At 48.5% G+C, this 17,950-nt stretch overlaps 6 protein-coding genes across 6 annotated transcripts; 2 read left to right on the top strand and 4 right to left on the bottom strand.

Annotated features, from left to right (window-relative positions):
- Positions 1-3,691: 3,691 nt before the first annotated feature.
- Positions 3,692-7,087, top strand: LTR84_003375 (uncharacterized protein; the record flags this gene model as incomplete). Its single annotated transcript, XM_064846963.1, has 1 exon — positions 3,692-7,087. One exon carries the CDS (start codon positions 3,692-3,694, stop codon positions 7,085-7,087), a length of 3,396 nt encoding a protein of 1,131 aa, XP_064705316.1.
- Positions 7,088-8,114: 1,027 nt separating this feature from the next.
- Positions 8,115-9,131, bottom strand: LTR84_003374 (uncharacterized protein; the record flags this gene model as incomplete). Its single annotated transcript, XM_064846962.1, has 1 exon — positions 8,115-9,131. The coding sequence occupies one exon, from the start codon at positions 9,129-9,131 to the stop codon at positions 8,115-8,117; it is 1,017 nt and encodes a 338-aa protein (XP_064705315.1).
- A 632-nt stretch (positions 9,132-9,763) lies between these two features.
- LTR84_003373 (uncharacterized protein) lies at positions 9,764-11,233 on the bottom strand (the record flags this gene model as incomplete). Its single annotated transcript, XM_064846961.1, has 3 exons — positions 9,764-9,804; positions 9,862-10,951; positions 11,012-11,233. The coding sequence occupies 3 exons, from the start codon at positions 11,231-11,233 to the stop codon at positions 9,764-9,766; spliced, it is 1,353 nt and encodes a 450-aa protein (XP_064705314.1).
- Positions 11,234-11,726: 493 nt separating this feature from the next.
- Positions 11,727-12,314, bottom strand: LTR84_003372 (uncharacterized protein; the record flags this gene model as incomplete). Its single annotated transcript, XM_064846960.1, has 1 exon — positions 11,727-12,314. The coding sequence occupies one exon, from the start codon at positions 12,312-12,314 to the stop codon at positions 11,727-11,729; it is 588 nt and encodes a 195-aa protein (XP_064705313.1).
- A 2,104-nt stretch (positions 12,315-14,418) lies between these two features.
- Positions 14,419-16,593, top strand: LTR84_003371 (uncharacterized protein; the record flags this gene model as incomplete). The annotated part of the gene is made up of 7 exons (XM_064846959.1): positions 14,419-14,662; positions 14,712-14,781; positions 14,891-15,323; positions 15,471-15,662; positions 15,793-15,873; positions 15,927-16,262; positions 16,309-16,593. The coding sequence occupies 7 exons, from the start codon at positions 14,419-14,421 to the stop codon at positions 16,591-16,593; spliced, it is 1,641 nt and encodes a 546-aa protein (XP_064705312.1).
- A 292-nt stretch (positions 16,594-16,885) lies between these two features.
- LTR84_003370 (uncharacterized protein) lies at positions 16,886-17,894 on the bottom strand (the record flags this gene model as incomplete). The annotated part of the gene is made up of 2 exons (XM_064846958.1): positions 16,886-17,618; positions 17,710-17,894. The coding sequence occupies 2 exons, from the start codon at positions 17,892-17,894 to the stop codon at positions 16,886-16,888; spliced, it is 918 nt and encodes a 305-aa protein (XP_064705311.1).
- Between the last annotated feature and the right edge of the window lie 56 nt (positions 17,895-17,950).

Raw genomic sequence — 17,950 nt, 5'->3', positions numbered from 1 at the left:
TCAACTAGGTGGGCATATAGATGCTCGATCTGTTCCATATCTACAGTATTACAGAGATTAGGAGGATGGACTGTATTTACTATGTACTGTATGCAGCTAATGTCTGGTCTCGGAACACTGGCTGTTGGAAGGTAAGGTAAGGGAGGGGAGGTAGATACCTGCATACCTACATACTTCCATGGGATATATCGTGGACTGTGAGTTTTGAATTTCATGTTTAAGTCGAACACTACCTTGTAGGTATGTCAATGGGTGTCATCTAATACTTCTCGGTGTGGAGAAATATATCTATGGACATGGACCTGGATTCTACGAGTCTTTTCGGACCACAGCCACAAGGAGAGTTGACGTTGTCATGTCAAGCACCCAACCGTTTGTGAGTCCTCGAGGTACGTACGTGTATGCTTCAATGTTGCACACTGTGAGAGGACACTGGCTATCAAATGTCATGTAAGGTTGACTTAGGGATTCAAGGAGCGTGGATGGTTGCGATGGATGGGTATTTATCTCTACTTTTCTTTGGCCATTTCGCTACGGGCACGCAAGTGGGTTGGTGTTTTGCTCACAGCAGAAACTCGGAGAGCGATTATATTATAGTATCCGCCATATAGAGGGAGATAGGGTTTTCAGTGGCTCAATCATCTCTATGAAAAAAAATCTCGGATTGATGTTGAACGTGATTTCGATCAGCAACTGACACACGAATAGTTCGCATTCCCATGCTGCCGAGCTGTGCCTTGGCTTGATTCGATAAAATCGCATGCTATCATCATTAGTGGATTGTTTGTATTTTCTCGCGTGCACTGGTCTACAGGACTGAGACGCAATCACAGCTTCGTGAGAAGGGAGGATGGGCGCACGATGAAGGTAGAAGCCCTCCAGTGATCAACGAGTCACGAGCGTCAAGGAACACGCTGCCCGTTGAAACAATCATGATCGGAGAGGGTCGCTTCAGCCTACCCGGTGGAAACAGCGACGCAGCCAAGAGTATTGTGGGCGTGAACATCGAGATCTGATATCAGACCTTGAAGGTTGACGTGAAATCAAATCTGCAGTTTCGTCAAATTTGGCGGATTTGATGTGTGCCAAGCGGGAAGGGGATTTCACAAGGCTAGCGATGCCATCCCGTACCAACAATAAGGATGGATGCGTCTGCATCTGTGTGGGCTTTTTTGGCATCTTCGGTTGCTCGTGCTGCCACATAAGATGCAGCAGTGCTGCAGCAGTTAGTAGTAAAATAGTAGTGAATTCCACTATCGGGTTGTTTCACCTCTATTTGGTTACCTGCTTGGCACGTGTTGAAACAGTTTCTGAAGAAAAAGGTACCTACGTACGGGTGGCACCCCCGACCGAAAACGAAATACGGAGTTTGTCGAGGGGTATCCTGGCATGTGTTATTGTTCTCTCGAATAGACCGGGATCTTGTAGATCCTTGAGGACCGCGTCTGTGTAGGTTTTTTTTCGTAGTGGTGGCTTGCACTATTGGGGAGGTTGAAAAGAGGGAAGAAAAAAGGACCAAGGCTCAAAATAGACTCGATCCGGTGGGATCACCTCATTATTGAGATGGTCAGAGTCCTTGAAAGGAAACTGACGACTGGTGGTCTGTTATGCAGAGAAAGTCCAAGATATCATGTGCTGATGACACGGAGAATGGAAAGGATTTTCATTAAAGACGGACAGCGACTGGCTGCAGGCTCCAGGGGAATACTCCTCAGAGAAAGACGGGACCAAAAAAAGTCAGCATCAGCCATGATGGCACAACGTGGAAATTGAAAAGAGAGATGATTGGATTGAATTGTTGATGGTTGGCAGATTGGGAAAGTGAGCTTCAAGTTTTGGGAAACGCCCGATCCAAGCGAGCCGCCCTCCGAGGGCTTTTTTTTGACGCGTCAGGACTCAGGAGGGATTATTGTTGTTGTTTTCGGACCACGGGCGACTGGGAGGTTAATTACTACTCGTAGGTAGTATGGATCAGGAGACCTATGCCACGGGATCTCTTGGTCAAGACTCAGGAGAGGTGCATGCACCCAACAGATAGTTGCATAATAAGTGAGAGGTCTGTAACATGGGGAGTGAAAAAAGGGCTGTGACTGTTTCGGGGTGAGCCTGAAGGCCGAGGGCGTATCCGTACTACCAAGTGTCTGAAGCTGTGGCCGTGGCCGTGGCATCTTTAGGCGTTGGACTCTGGGTAAAATGGGCATGACCGTCCCCCGGTCGGCACCGACCAAAGCAGGACGATAGTGTAACGTTCAACAGTCCAGATTCTAGACCCGGCAAACCTCTGGGACTTATCAGAGTTCATGACTACGAAGTTTCTAACCGTGAGCTTGAATGCAGTGCTATTGAAAGGTTGGATGTTAAGCAGTCAGTAGTGCATCAACCAGAGTGTTCAAGTCCCGACTTCCGACTCCCCGGCGGCGCTGGCTATTCCATCAGTAGGTGACTGTCCCGGAAGCGACTGCCTCGGACCCAAAATGCCCAGGCACCAAATTTGTCTTTGATCGGCAAGAGCGTTATGTAAGTCGGAGACGGGGGTCTGTATGCCTGGGGAATTTCCTCTAAGCGCACGGAACAGATTACCTGGGGCCATATGGTATGAGGTCCTCAGGAGGCTGTCAGCAGCGGTTATTCTTGATTAGCATGCCACCCACGAGTCTACAACTGATGTTTATCATACTGGGCAAATGGGAAATGAAGTACGAGTGCCTGATTCATTGTCCTCGTAGTTAACAGGACCCATTTCAGCAAAAGTCTTCCAGGCGATCGGCACCTCGGACTGGGGGGTACTTGTAGTGGATCTGGCAACCCACAGATACACTTTTGGGGGTGGGTGGCTTGCCCAAGGGTGCCCACAGCAGCCCACCTGTCTACCTATCCACCCGCACTCCCACCAGGACGACCCATTGTAGCGGCGCAAAGTGAGGCACAAAGCAGTGGTGAGTCGTGACTGAATTGAGCCGTGAGATAATCCCTGAACAAGCGGCTGTTCCTGACTGGACAACTCGAAAAAGAATATCTCCGAGTTCAAGCCTCGAGCTTCAAGCAGCTCCCCGTCCCAGTCAAAGTCCACCGCCAGTGTGGTAACCATTACATCCTTTGCCGGTTCAAGTTCTCGCAACAAGCGGGCAAAGCATCCAATTCCTCACAGTCACACCTTCCCCATCTCATATTCATTCACTCACACTCACACTCACTTCTTTTGACCTATTTGTACACCACTGCATCCATATAATCCCTTACTGCTTCATCACTGACTGTTTGTTGTGACACGAGCTGCAACCTCTGCATGGTCCTTGCGTCGCTCGTCACGCCCCCCTCGCTTCAAACTCCATACCGAGCCCCCCCTTGCCCTTGAGAACTTGAGGCCTCGACTACTGCGACACGACACTTATCCTGAAGCAACCCCTAAACCACGACTCCGCCTTGTGTCACTCTCTGTCCGTATCTACCGGACTTTGCTGCGTCGTGCTAAATCCTCACACGCCCGTTGAGATCTTACCTTGAATCCAACAAACCCAATCTCCATCGTTGCCCACTGCCGCTTCTCTCCAATCACCATCACCTTGAACAGTATCGTCACTTCCGATTTGTGCTCAATCGCGCTCAACTGTGCTCAGGAATGGCTACCGTCTTTTCCATTCGCACGTCTTACCACTCGTGAACGACATGAGTCGAGTCCTTTCCCACAATCATGCGCGAATCCCAACCACCACCCATTTTCGTTGCGCCCTTACGGATTCGCAAAGGTAATGGCTATGACGAGGATGATATGTCCGAGAACAACTCTCGACCACCCGCATTTGGTGCCGATCCTCACGACGAGCAACCCTCCAGTCCGACAAGATTCCACAACTATCTGAGAGCCTTGTATCCATTCCAGCCCACCTCCCCTCACTCCTCCACAACCGTCACCTTACCTTTAAATGCGGGAGACATTATTCTAATACATTCAATACATGTCAACGGGTGGGCCGATGGAACTCTCCTCGATACCGGAGCTCGAGGTTGGCTTCCCACCAACTATTGCGAAGGTTACGATTATGCTGCTGTGCGTCCCCTGCTCAGGGCTCTCACCGAATTCTGGGATATGGTTCGATGTGGAGGCGATTCGAACATCAATCTGTTCCGCAATCAAGATTACATGCGAGGCTTGGTTGCTGGAGTTCGTGCCTTGTTGGAAAAGTCCGAATGTTTAACTCGCGATTCAGCCTTGGTCAAGCAACATGAAGACATCCGGCGGACTCGGAAGAGTCTCCTATCAGATCTCGCCCTGCTTGTACGCACAGCAAAACAGCTCCAGCAGGTCATCTTGGCAACACAGACCCATACAGACCTTGACATCAGGCTCGATGACATGCTGCTCAAGGCCTTCCGAATAGTCACAAGAGCGGTTCTATTCTTTGATGTATGGAGCGAACAAGTTGCTGGTGAAGCTTCCAGCCCAACCAGACAACTCGAGTCTTCACCTGAGCGATTACAGCGAACCTCATCTACCTTTTCCAAACCGTCCAAACCGAACACGAACAGAATCTCTGGCTCCGGTCCAGACTTATCAAAAAGAAGTAGCATGAGCTCCCCTGGAAAATCGACCCCGGTCAAACGTCGGTCTTCAGTCACCCACCGCATGTCCTATTCCAACAAGAACAACCAGAAGAACCCTAATCTGATATCCGAGCTACTTCACAGATCATATGATGACTTCCTCACTGTTCTGGCCTCTTTCCTGGGTTCGCATATGCAGTCGCGTTCTTCCTCGGAACTCCTTCTCACAACTCAAAATGCTGTCAGATCCTGTCGACAACTCTTTACTGTTGTCGAGGCAGTCATTGATAGAGATCATAGTACGTCTAGGCCTTTGGTTCAAGCCAAAGACTCAATGTATTATGCAATCACCGAACTGGTACATGCCGCCCGACAAGTTTTCAAACCTCTGCATTCCATCGAGGATGACTTGGTCTATTTGCCTGAAGAGGCGCATAACCTAGTCCAAGCTGCCACAGCCTGCGTTAGTGCCGCAGGTCGATGCGTGGCAAGGACGAAGGCCACACTTGAAGAGATTGGTGATTTCGAGATCGAAAACCTTGGCCAACTTCTTGGGAGAAACTCAGAGGGCTCTAGTACTCCCGAAGCGAGCTCCCAAGGTCGTCATTCGAATCCAAATCAGACTCTCTCGGCCCAGACACAGGCTTCTGGACAAACTGGAAGGTACTCCAAAATCACCCCACGTATATCTATCACACATGGGATGCAAACACCTCCACTTTCTGCCAATACCGCAGACTCTCCATCTACCGCTTTCGGTAGTGTGCCTCCCACTCCAAGGGACGATGTTATGGTCGATATTATTCGATCTTCACCACTTGCTCCATCTGTATCTCCAGAGCCCAAGTCAACCGTGCTCAGGCCCAGCTTTGAAAGATCATTGACAGAGGTCAAACAGCAGAAGCCATCCCACCGCATCGTGGCAGGAAGCACCAGCAGTGAAAGCAGTTTCGACCATCAAAGTCAAAGGTTATCGGATCCCAGCAACCTTTCGAGTGCCTCAACTCGGGTCACCTCGGTTGGCGATACTAATCATAGCTTCCAAGACTTTACATCGTCCCCGTCCGTTCCTGATGATTACACCCATCTGCCAGATGATGAAGTGGTGGAGGCTGAAATCCTTACAAATACATTTGTTCAAGAGCTTGTCTTCAACAGAGAGGGCACTATTGTTGGAGGCAGCTTGAATGCATTGGTCGAGCGGCTTACGGCACATGACTCGGCACCTGATGTGACATTTATCACAACCATCTACTTAACCTTTCGTCTTTTTGCCAAACCCGAGGAATTTGCTCAAGCTCTTGCTTATCGATTCGATTACATTGGGCAGACTGTGACTATTGCGAATCCAGTTCGCTTGAGAGTGTACAATGTCCTTAAGGGATGGATGGAATCGCATTGGAGGCATGATGCGGACGATACTGCTCTTCCCGTTATTGTCGGGTTCGCAAGAGAGTCTCTTGCTCCGGTTCTTCCACAGGCGTGTAAGAGAATACTGGAATTGGCTGAGAAAGTCTCGTCAGCCAGTGTTCAAGAGGTTCCGCGAGTTCTCTCAATTATGGGAAAGACCAGCACTTCGTCAGCTACATACATCGATCCAAGCTCTCCCTTGCCTATGCCGATCATCTCCAAAAGCCAACTGGCAGCTCTCAAATCATGGAAACACGGAGGCCCATCTGTCAGCATTCTTGATTTCGATCCTCTCGAGCTCGCCCGACAGATCACTTTGAAGGCGTCGAAAATATTCTGCTCAATTCTTCCCGAAGAGCTTCTGGCTACTGAATGGACTAAGCGCACAAGCTCTCTTGCGGTCAATGTTCGCGCAATGTCAACGCTTTCTACCGATATCTCGAATCTCGTTTCTGATTCGGTGCTGCAATTGGAGGAGCCCAAGAAACGTGCAGCCATTATCAGACAGTGGGTCAAGATCGCAAACAAGTGTCTTGAATTACATAATTTTGACACTCTCATGGCTATTGTGTGCTCCCTAGATTCCACCAATCTTAAAAGAATGAGGAAGACTTGGGAGGCAGTACCCCAGAAGACAAAGACTGTTTTTGACGACCTTCGCAAAGTTGTTGACATTTCGCGCAATTATGCAGTCTTACGGCAGCGTGTTTCTGCACAGTTGCCTCCTTGCTTGCCATTTATCGGTGTGTACTTGACAGATTTGACCATGGTGGACTCGGCAAATCCATCCACGAGGCCGTTGGCCAATGATGATAGTAAAATGACGGTCATTAATCTTGATAAGCATATCAAGACTGCCAAAATCATCTCTGCACTGCAGAAGTATCAGATCCAGTATCGATTCACCGAAGTTTCTGAACTGCAAACTTGGATGCAGGATCAATTGATTCGAGTGAGATCTGCCGGAGACAAAAGTTTTCATCTCCACTATCGACGATCTTTGATATTGGAACCAAAAGAGCAAGGGAAAAGTCCTAATCCCGAAAATGCCGGTGGGAAGGACAAGGAGAAGTTTGATTTTCTGAACTGGACACACCTACTTCAGAAGGAAAAGTCTGTTCCAGTCACAGGATAATGGGTATAGCGCTTGTGCTTCTTCTTTGTTCAACTACAGGTGTATGGATGGATGGACGGACGGTATGGTTGACATTTTTGTTCATTGGGCCGGCATGCAGCCTTTTTATGGGAAAGGGAGCAAGGGATACAGGAACTGGGTGTGGGCTTTCTCATGATTTGATGCATTTCATTTGTTGTACAGTATCCAGTCCCCACGAGCTTATGATACCCTATCATCGTCCGCTGCTTTTTTTATATTGTTGTCATTGTCGGCTCGAAATACCATATATACCTTTCTATGGATCTCTACAAACTTCTCCGTCTGCGTTGTGTGCTTCGTCTTGTCTCGCCTTGTCTTTGCTTTTCGTCTTGCTCTTGAAGTTTTTGTTCTCAGGCTCGTCACCTCACAGGTAGGGCTTGCTATCGGGATTATGTCCCGGTGTAGTGTAGTCAGTTCATTAGGAGACTCAATGTATTTGACTGCCACCAGGTGTGTTACATCCAAACGGGCCAATGGAAACATGGCTTCCATATAAGTCCCTTGTACCTACGCTATTGAATCTGTATCACATGGTTTTCATTGTTGGTGCCCCTCCCCCCCCCCCATAGGCACTTGTGGATGGGATGGAAACATTCTAGCTCATAGTCAGTAGTCCGGATTAAAACATTAGTAAGTAGCGTGGAGAAGATACTGAAGCTGAGTTTGCTTAAATTTAAGTAATTGAGCTGCAGACCATCCTGATCTTGTGGTCTTATTCGTACATTATTCTTCCGCATATCTTTCGTCTCGACTAGTGTTCGAGGCCGTGTCGTGGTCCAAGATGGATAGAAGACAGGTCCTACCACGATCCGCTGGGGCAGCTCTCTTGTGGTCGTCACAGTTATGATGTGCTAGTCATGCACTCTTGGGTATCATACAACACCTGCTAATACGTGTGTGACATCAACAAAAGACCCCAATACCATGTATGATTTGAAAAGGCAAAAGGGCCGTATGAAATAGATCCAGAACTTCAACCAAACAGTTCAAGACCTGTCCTCAAGCTTTACCAGCCCGCGCCAAAGTGTCTCCTGGCCCAAGGCTGATGATAGCCCGAGTAGTCCCTCGCCCGGGATATTCCAAATTGCTCTGCCACATTGATATAACCGTCCTCGCCCACTTGGCCTGAGTTCTTCGCAGCCTCGACATCACCGCTCTCTACCTGCCAGGGTGTTCGACAATAAACGCACCGTACTTCCTTGCCGCGCTGGCTAGCTGCCCATTGGTCGAAACAGGATTTGTGAAGATTGTGGCCGCACTGAGCTTTGCACCAGACAAGTTTGTTGTGGTCGGGATCCAAGTCCATGTAGCAGATGGGACATTCGCCGTCCATTGGTTTGCGATTGCCATTCTTGGTATCATCATCCTCACCTTCCACTATGTCGGTTGGGATTGGAGGAGCATTGGCAAAGATTTGTTCAAGCTCAGGACGGAGAAGCGCCAGTTGGTAGACGAGCACTTCAGGCGCTTTCAGAACATTGTGCAATGCATAAACCTTGTGTTTACATTCGTTGCCGTTCATAGAGTCTGGACACGTGCATGATGGCTCTTGGTCAATAGATACTGTGTAGATGTTACCGGTGGAGCCAACAATGTCGATTTCTTCGGCCGGCGCGCCTGATTTGGTGGTCGTACGTCGTCGACTTAATACAACCATACGCTGGGTCCTCGCACGATGCAGTTTGACCAAGAAACTCTGTGGTGGTTTTGTTCGGAAGCGGCGTAGTCGGTGCTCTGAGGGGCCTTTATCAATTGGATGCTTTTCCGGCGATGTCTTCGAGGCTTTTTTCGTTCGAGGCGATTTCTGAATGGGTTTGACTTTCTTCGCTTCGGGCTTCGGTACTGAATCAATGTTTGAACCAAGTCTAGCACCGCCTTTGGCATTGGTGGCTTTCATGTTCTGCAATAGCCGCTCTTGCTGCTCCGCTGTTGCCCGAGAGATAGAGAAGCTTTCAACAGTGGCATTTGGCTTTGAGGCACCGGGCTTCGAAATCGCGCCTTTGGCGTTAGTACGGGAACCCATGTTGGGTGGCAGACGTCTTAAATCTGATATCAATGATATGCCTCTTCAAGGGGGCGTGACGGGAATCGAGTAGACTTCTCAGCAGCAAGAAGGCGCTGTGATACGGTCTGCTTCGTATCTCAGCACAATTGATGTTATTGTCGGCTGAGGTCAACGAGTCAAAGAAGGATGAGAACAGAGACAGGAAGTGGCAGAAGTGGCGAACCGTGTCTCCGCAAATCTTGGTGACGCGGGGAAGGAACGAAGAAACGTGACTTTACTGCACGTGAGAGCGTGTTTGGGCTAAGCCATGGAAAGCCATGCCTATTTTCTTCACAGCTGGAACTATATTGTTTTCACAACATTCTCTCACTGCAATCCTTCATCGCCTTCTCGAAGTTACACAGAGAACCAAATGCACCGTAACTGCAAGCTTCTCCGAAGACATCGATGCTTGTTAGGATGTCTTGATATTATGTTAAGTACCGCGCTTGACCCAATGCGAAACAAATAACACGCCATGCAATAATCTCTAGTGACGTACACGATGACTTTATCCTCGACATGAATCCACTAATCGCCGCAAGCGCCGATATACTTATTTATTGTACAAGGTCATAGTACCATTCGATCCCGATCCTGCTCATACTTGACTAGAGATCCCTGGTATGACCACCAGGATTTTGTGCAGAATCTGTGTGATCAGGATCAGCAATCACGCGACGAAGACAAACGAGCTCGAAAAACTTACAGTCCGTCGTAACAAAGGCTCGATCCACCTCCGTCAGAGCCTCTGCACAATACTGCAGTGTTTCCGCAATATCGTGTGTCCTCCGCAGAGGTGTCGTCTCATCAAGCAGGATATCATACTCAGCCCAAACTCCATCGCCAGCATGGTAGGCGGTAATTGATTTGAATCCGGTGACCAGATTGCTAAATCGATAACCCAAGTAGACGAGCTTCCTTTGCACATCATTGTCCACAGCCAGTCCACAGAGACGGGTGATATTCTCGAAACAGGTATCTGCCCAGTCGTAGATGATATAGACTGAGAGCAGTGCAGCGCCCAATGGGTCTAACCACCAGATACCAGCATGTTTTCCGATCAATGGGAAGAGCAAGGACAATGTGTTAAAGTACACATCCGTTTTGCAATCTTGCGCGAGAGCTTGCACTTGTGTAGTCTTGATACGCATGCATCCCAATCCGATCAGTCCTTTGAGTCCAACAGTTCCTGCCATGGAAGCGATTGCCACGGTCGTGAGGCTGGCGATCTTGTGATCACCACTGGGAAGGAGTTTCTGCACCGATTCTTGCAGAATTTGCACGAAAGATATGACCATGATGATCGAAAAAACCAAAATTCCCAGTGGTTCGAGTCTCCGACGTCCGACGGGGAATTTGCGAGCCAATGCTGATAGTCGCCATGATACAAGACGATTTGTCGTCCAGACGATTGCCGTGCACAACAAATCGAGCGCTGAATCGAGTAGGGAAGCCATCAGTGATAGTGATGAGGATTTGAGCGCGGCGATGCCCTTGGCCACCAGCAGAATAATATTGGCGATCACGTTGATATTGATCGCCAATCTCGCGTTCCGAGCGGCCTTGCGACGTTGCTCTTGCACCTCATCGGGTAACAAATCTTCGATGTGCTCCTCCACACCTTGCAAGATGCCATCCCTTTCCCTAATACCATCATGGTCGGCATCCGTGTTCATGGATTCCATCACATCATCCGCCATAGCCAACACAATGGTATCGACTTCCGCCCAGTCATTCAAAATGGCATTCTGAGCCTCGTAGAACTTTCGCACCTTCTTATTTTTGATTCTTTTCAACTATGATTTCATGCATTCAGCTTCATGTTTGCATTCAGGACTTCGGTGATTTTTTCTCACCTCTTCATCGCTCTTCCGATGGCCCTCGAACTCTTCAAGACGGACACCTTCTCGTAGTCGCTTTTTAAACGCTGCTGTCGTTTCACGATCCATCACATAATCGACAGCATCTTTAAAGCCACCAAATCGTCTGCCGCCTTTTCCCGCCTCGAGGTCGCCATCAGCTTGGTAATGAGGCCGCGATCTTTCGTAACGGGAATCGAAAGCCCTCTTGCCCACCATTGTGTCAAGATGCAAACGAGTGTCCGAACAGTGGCTGGGAAGCCTCACTTAGTCGATTAAAGTACAGTGACAGTAGCGAAAACTCAATGCTAATGGTGTGTATGGGAAGACATTCAATCATACAAAAGATCCTAAATACTAAAGTATTTCATTGAACAACTTGCAAGACAATTACCACCCTGGTCATCGATGACGGCATTGCTGCAAGTGGACCCCAGAATTTCCAGCATTCCATGGTTGAAGTTGGCCAAAACCGGTGCTTAACCGTCTCGCTTGTCCGACTTAGCCGCCTAAGCCGTAGTGCTAAATTCTCCCGTATTCTTAACTCTTGAGCCTTGACCTTTGCAACTTCCGTCAATCCCCAGGGCTTACGCGTCATCCTAACCATCTTGAACCTCTTTAAATGAGTCAGATCAGCTTCCAATAATGTCGATGCGATGGCCTTGCTTTTGTTGTTATGCGCGAATAAGGCGTTTCTCGTATAAGACAGGCTTCAATTCCGGTCGCCCTTATCCTGCATTGTTCTGGCAGCTCTTTGAACACGAATCTTGGCAATGAGTTGGTCCGTTCGAGCTCGCAATCGTTGTACACGTGCTTTGAGATCATGTAATGACGGCGCTGTACTGGTCGACGTGTCACTCGATGCAACGCTTCGCGCGTTTGAATATGGTGATTGTGCCGTTGATGTGGTTGCCGTTCCGTTGGAAGGTATGCTTGAAGTGGCTACGCACTCGAGCGTCTCAAGATTTTCACAGTCGTCCTCAATCGCATTGTCCGAAATACTCCCATCCCCTTGTTGAGCCTCTTCCGGTTTGGTTTGAGTCGTTTCTCGATGCTTCGACCTCCAGGAACGAAATACTTGAAGCTTCAGTCCAGGTTCCTTCTCCATCCAATCTCCCACCACTCCAGATTTCTTGCATTCGTCACATAGGTCGGGAAAGATGTGTGAAGTATCAACAACATCTGTGCAGAGCTGATTCGTACATTTTGAGGTGTCTCTAGCATCCGAGCATTCGCTATCTACTCCATTGACTCCGGCTTTCTTTTTCAATATCGAAGACTCCAGTAGCAGTTCGGTCATTTGAGCACATTGAACAACGGTTCTGATCATGATATGACCACAGAGGTTGTTGATTGTGTGTGACTCACACATTGCATGAATCGACTAGAGACTACTCTTGAATGATGAGTTGGGGAATTGAGTGATTGAATGACTTTTTTTGAACACTTACCAGTCGTGCTACATTGACGAGTTATATAGGAAAGCCATTATTAGTGGTTCTGTCACCTGGAACGGCGTTGGCGAACCACAAAGGCATTGAAATTCCTGGCAGTTCGACTTTCACAAAGAGGTTCTTTGTTGGAGGTCTCGCAAATTTAGGAACATGTATCTCGAAATCTCATCTAGAAGTGAGACATCTTTCTTTGTCAATGGCGCAATGCTGTGGAGGCTTACACAGGATGGCTGATACTGGTGTGCGATCCTTCGCATCCAGAAAACTGAGTGAAATAACTCCAATTGTCCATCTAACAATGCGGTCGTGAGACAGTGCTGGGGTAATTGCAGACTCGATATCTCAAATACCTACAGTGTTTCATTCCACATTGTTGCGTTGAGACTCAATCTGTTGGTCTTAAAGGCCTTGAGTAAACACGCAAGACAGCAATTTCATATGTGAGGATAGCTATGTGGAAGTGAGCGGTGGGTGACGACATGCAGGGGGAGCCGCGAGGCTGCTGAGGCCAAGGGGCTTTGTCAATATGGATAATGTGTCCTTCAATGTCCCAATTCCACCCCTCAGTTTTTCATGGTTAATCACTCAAACGATGCGGTTCACATATAACAATTCAATAATGGCCTATACCATATCAGTGTTTTGTTCCCACTATTCGGCAATGGCCAATTGACGGAGGCTTCTTTAATATCATGTGCAAGTAACTTGAATGCATCTAAGACGGCGTGGATACTAAGTGACACTTTATTGATGTCTAACAATGTTCCACACGGATTGTGCGTTGGAATATCAGAATAGTTATATTGATTGGTCTGATGAGATGGTATCTTCTCTCAGTGCAGGGCGTATAATTTTCTCGTATGAGAGGATCCCGGGTCCCTGCGACTCTCTAATCTAGCAGAACCGAAATTCGAACCTCTCTCTTCGTCGAGAGAATTATATCACGGAGCTAGCGTACGATACTTATATCATCACTAATTGTTGCTGTTGCTGTTGCTGTTGAGGTATATAGTAGTTAGTTTGTCTTCTATGTAGAGTATCGAGTTTAATTTACGAACGCCTCATTCAGATTAGTGAAACGGCTAGACAGTCGGCCTTCAATTGCCGCTAAGTAGCCGGAGATTTATGCAGGGTTGTGGGCATAGCATTTCCCGTCGTGCTTAGTGTCTACCATCAACACCTCATTGTTGAATCATTGGCGTGGGTCAGACAATCACGTTTCTTATAGAAGTTATGGTTCCCTAATGCGCCTCATGAGGGCTCAATGCCACTTCTTATCGTACGCCGATGTGTTGGGACATATCTAGGTAGTATTGAACGCAGAATGGTAGTCGAACGCCACATACTTGGCTTCTCCGACAAGCTTCGTAGGGCTCGGTAGCGTGCTCTTCTCTTTGGCTTGCCCTTTAGTTAAACTAGGGTGTCAAAAGCTTGCCACTGGCAGGACCCGAGCTCCGGGGACCATTCAAAATTTGATTGCTTATTCTTGCCCGAATGAGAAGCTCTTCCTCTCATGCTCGATGGCATCATTGCACCGTAGATTACGTTACACTTGGCATAAACTCTCTGCCCCGAACGTCACCTTGGTCAGCAGATGCATCAGGCGAGTGTCCAGCTCCAGTTAAGGAGTGTAGATGCCATCCTGCCATCCCGGCGAAACGGGACCGGCTTGCACTTGGACCAGGGTGAGTGAGCTCGACTCTCGGTACGAGGATGGAGGACAGCTACCACCAAATGGTGGCTCGTGATTGAGGAATATTGGAGCACCCCACAACCAACTGTAATAATACTCTCCCAGTACGAGGGTAATCAATTCCTGGTCTCTCTTAGCCTTGAACTCTGTTGTCGAGTGGGCTCCCACGTTTTCTTGAGCTTCTGAGCTTCTGCACTTCTTCCTTCTCTGACCTTCCTACCTCGAGATTCGCATGAGGTTTCCGTCCTACATTCGCCATGCCTACTTTCCGAAGACCAAGCTCTAAGGCGGAAGCCGCAACACAACGTCGCAGAACAAGTGTTCAGCAAGATGATGCTGCATTGGCAGGAATGGGCATCAAGCAGGAGCTCCAGCGCAATTTCTCTTTCCTCTCTATGCTTGGGCTCGCTTTCGCCATTTTGAATACATGGACGGCTGCTGGTGCTAGTATGTCGCTGGCTTTGCCATCGGGTGGTCCTTCTTCCGTCACCTGGGGCCTCAGTGAGTCTTGAAATAGTGGAATGTCTTGACTATGCTAATGCAATACCAGTTGTGGCTGGAATCTGTAATCTCGCTTTGGCTGCATCATTGGCGGAGTTCCTCTCCGCGTATCCTACTGCGTAAGTCGTTCTCCCATTCGATTGGCATGTCTTTTTGACTTCCTGTCAAACGTTACACTCAATTGGATACCATTTCCACCATCAACTAACTATGTTTCTTCTTCACCAGTGGAGGCCAGTATCACTGGGTCGCAATAATAAGTTGGAAGCGTTGGGTCCCTTTACTTTCCTGGATCACAGGCTGGATCAATACAGCCGGCTGGGTCGCACTGTCCGCGACTGCAGGCCTCTTAGGAAGCACACTGATCCTTGGTATCATCTCGTTGGCCGACCCTTCTTACGAGGCTCAACGTTGGCATCAATTCCTCATCTATATTGCATTCAACGCAATTGCATTTCTCATCAACGCATATCTCACTCGCCTTCTTCCTTTGGTCACTCAATCTGCTCTCTACTGGTCGATCGGTGGGTGGCTGATAATTATGATCACCATCCTGGGCTGCTCTTCCCCCACTTTTCAGACGGGCCACTTTGTTTACGGAGAATTCATCAATGAAACAGGTTGGCCAGATGGCTTCTCATGGCTCCTAGGCTTGTTACAGGTACGTCATTCACTCGAATCCCCCATAATTTACTGTTTTGACTCCACCATCGTTTTCTTCCGACCTCTCCACAATTTCTCGTTTTGACTCCTCTACATTTACTTTTCTCCTAATTCCTTTTGGTCCTACGAACTCATACGCCGAAAGGGATCTTTTAGTCTGACTGCCTTCGACGCCTGCGCGCATATGGTCGAGGAACTTGGCGACGCGACGAGACAAGGTCCGCGGATCATGATTGCCTGTGTTTTGATCGGTGTTGTTACCGGCTTTCTATACCTTTCTATTCTCCTTTTTTGCGCCAAGGACATTGACACCGTCATCAGCTCTGCTTCTGGTCCAGTAAGTCTTCTCCTTTGGCACTTGCTTGGTGGAAAAAGGGGAGGGGAAGTGGTAGGAACGGAATACAAGAACCGAGAAAGGGGTTGCAGGCCACATCACGTGACGTCCTCAACTAACGTCACTTTTCTAGATGCTCGAAATATTCTATCAAGCCACTGGTAACAAGGCAGGAGCTATATGCTTGCTAATGTTCCCACTCGTTTGCTTGACGGTAAGTTCTTCGGACAAGAAAGCTGTACAGATTGCAACTGACCACTGCCATAGTTTGCCGGAATTAGCATAATGACCACGAGTAGTCGTATGGTATACGCTTTCGCACGAGATGGAGGATTACCAGCATCCAAATGGCTTGCGAAGGTTAACACCCGGCTGGTTGTTCCACTGAATGCTCTGGTATTCACTGGAGTCCTTGTCATTATCTTCGGCTGCATTTTCCTCGGTTCTACAAGCGCTTACAATGCTATTGTCTCAGCGTCGGTCGTGGCCTTGGGTATTACTTACGCCATTCCACCAGCCATCAACTGCCTAAGAGGCCGAAAGATGCTACCAGCAAGCCGACCTTTCATACTACCCAGCTGGCTCGGCTGGACATGCAATTTGGTAGGTGACAAGTCCGAACTTGCACTGCAGTGCTGATCTCAAGCAGGTTGGCATCGCGTATACTCTTTTGACTACGGTGCTTTTCATGTTCCCGCCGCTTAAGGAAGTGACAGGCAGTAACATGAACTATTGTGTGGCAGCATTTGCCATTGTTTTTATTGTTTCCATCATTCAATGGTTTGTTGATGGTCGCAAGAACTATACCGGGCCACAACTCGATATTGATGCGCTCAAGAAAGGCGAAATTGTGGGAATGGCTCCAACTGAAAGCAACGCTGGTCCACAACCAGGGAACGATTTGGACAATTCAAAGGACAAGGGAGTCTTGTAATCTAGTTAGATATCTAGGGTACATTCCCTGTTCATGGTATGACTCCCGCCCTCAACTTGGCCCATTTCACCACCATGTAGCAATGTCAAAAATACTCCACAAGATTTACTTTAGAAGTGATATGTGGTGGAGCTATCCACGATTTGAGACGGCTTGTTCTGTTGGACTTTACCTATCATCAGCAATACCATGATCTCATGTCAACGCCACCAGTTCAACTTATCAAGTGTAGAGACTAAATATGCCAGCCTTCAGGCAGCACGGACGATAATCGCAGCATTCGCGAAATTTATCATTCAGGCCAATCAGGATTCGACTTCCGTCTAAACACAGCAATGTGCTTGTTACCACCATTCCTTGTAACCTTCTTCGACTCCTCGGTTTCCTCACTCATGATCTTGACACACGGATCAGCATCCAATTCCTCCTGCGACACCCGCTCCCACAACTCTTTTGCATCCCCCGCCTCCTCACCCACAAAATGCTTCGTCATCCACTGCGACAGCTCCTCCACATCCGTGATCGTGTAGACCATCCCTCCAGGCCTTGTCACATACGCATACTCGGCGTTCAACTGTGCCGAAGCGATTCGGGCTTTATGTTTCCGTTGCTTGAAATGCGGATCGGGGAAACACAGAAAGATCTTCGAGAGCTGGCCTTTGTGGAAGTAATTCGGTAAGAATTTCATGGTATTGGACCGTAAGGCTGAGATGTTCTGGTATGGCGTGGGTGTGCCGGGTATTGAAGTCTCCTTGTCGTGATGCTGTGATCGTAGTGCGACGATTTTGTTTATCACATACTGCGTCACTTGCATGCGGAGTTCCATGCCCAGGATGAGTGTCTGCGGTATGAGCGGGGAGAGCGCCATTAGAAGTCCGCCGAAACCACAGCCGATGTCTGCAACTTCCACCTCTGGATGTCTGGCAGCGATTCCCGAGCTGGCAGTCTCAGTGCTGGTCACCGCAGCATCTCCAATGAAAGCAGGATAGTGAGTCGACCAGTCCATCTCGGCCGGACTCCGCGGACTATGCGTTTCGCAGAAAGAGTAAGTCTCCGATCAGATTCCAAAAACAAGTGGACAGATTTTTGTCCCTGAAAACCAGAATCGAGACTTACTATTCAAGCATATGATCCGAAAACGGGTTTGCATGTGCACGCTGTCGGTAAAACTTCTTCTGCGGCAGCACGACGTTTCCTTTCTCACCTTGATTTCCGCCTTGGGCAGTTCTCTTCAGTTTGAGATTTTCTTGCGCTTTCTGATAGTCATCGCGCTTTTGGCGCTTGTTCGGTGGTCCGGGCATCGTGACTGTTAACCTGGCACCAGGCGAGTTTGTACCACGACTGGCCTTACAAGGGT

Source organism: Exophiala bonariae (genome assembly GCF_035927105.1).
Source record: "Exophiala bonariae strain CCFEE 5792 chromosome Unknown scaffold_16, whole genome shotgun sequence".
Taxonomy (NCBI): domain Eukaryota; kingdom Fungi; phylum Ascomycota; class Eurotiomycetes; order Chaetothyriales; family Herpotrichiellaceae; genus Exophiala; species Exophiala bonariae.
This window is presented reverse-complemented; position numbering and strand designations above follow the sequence as displayed.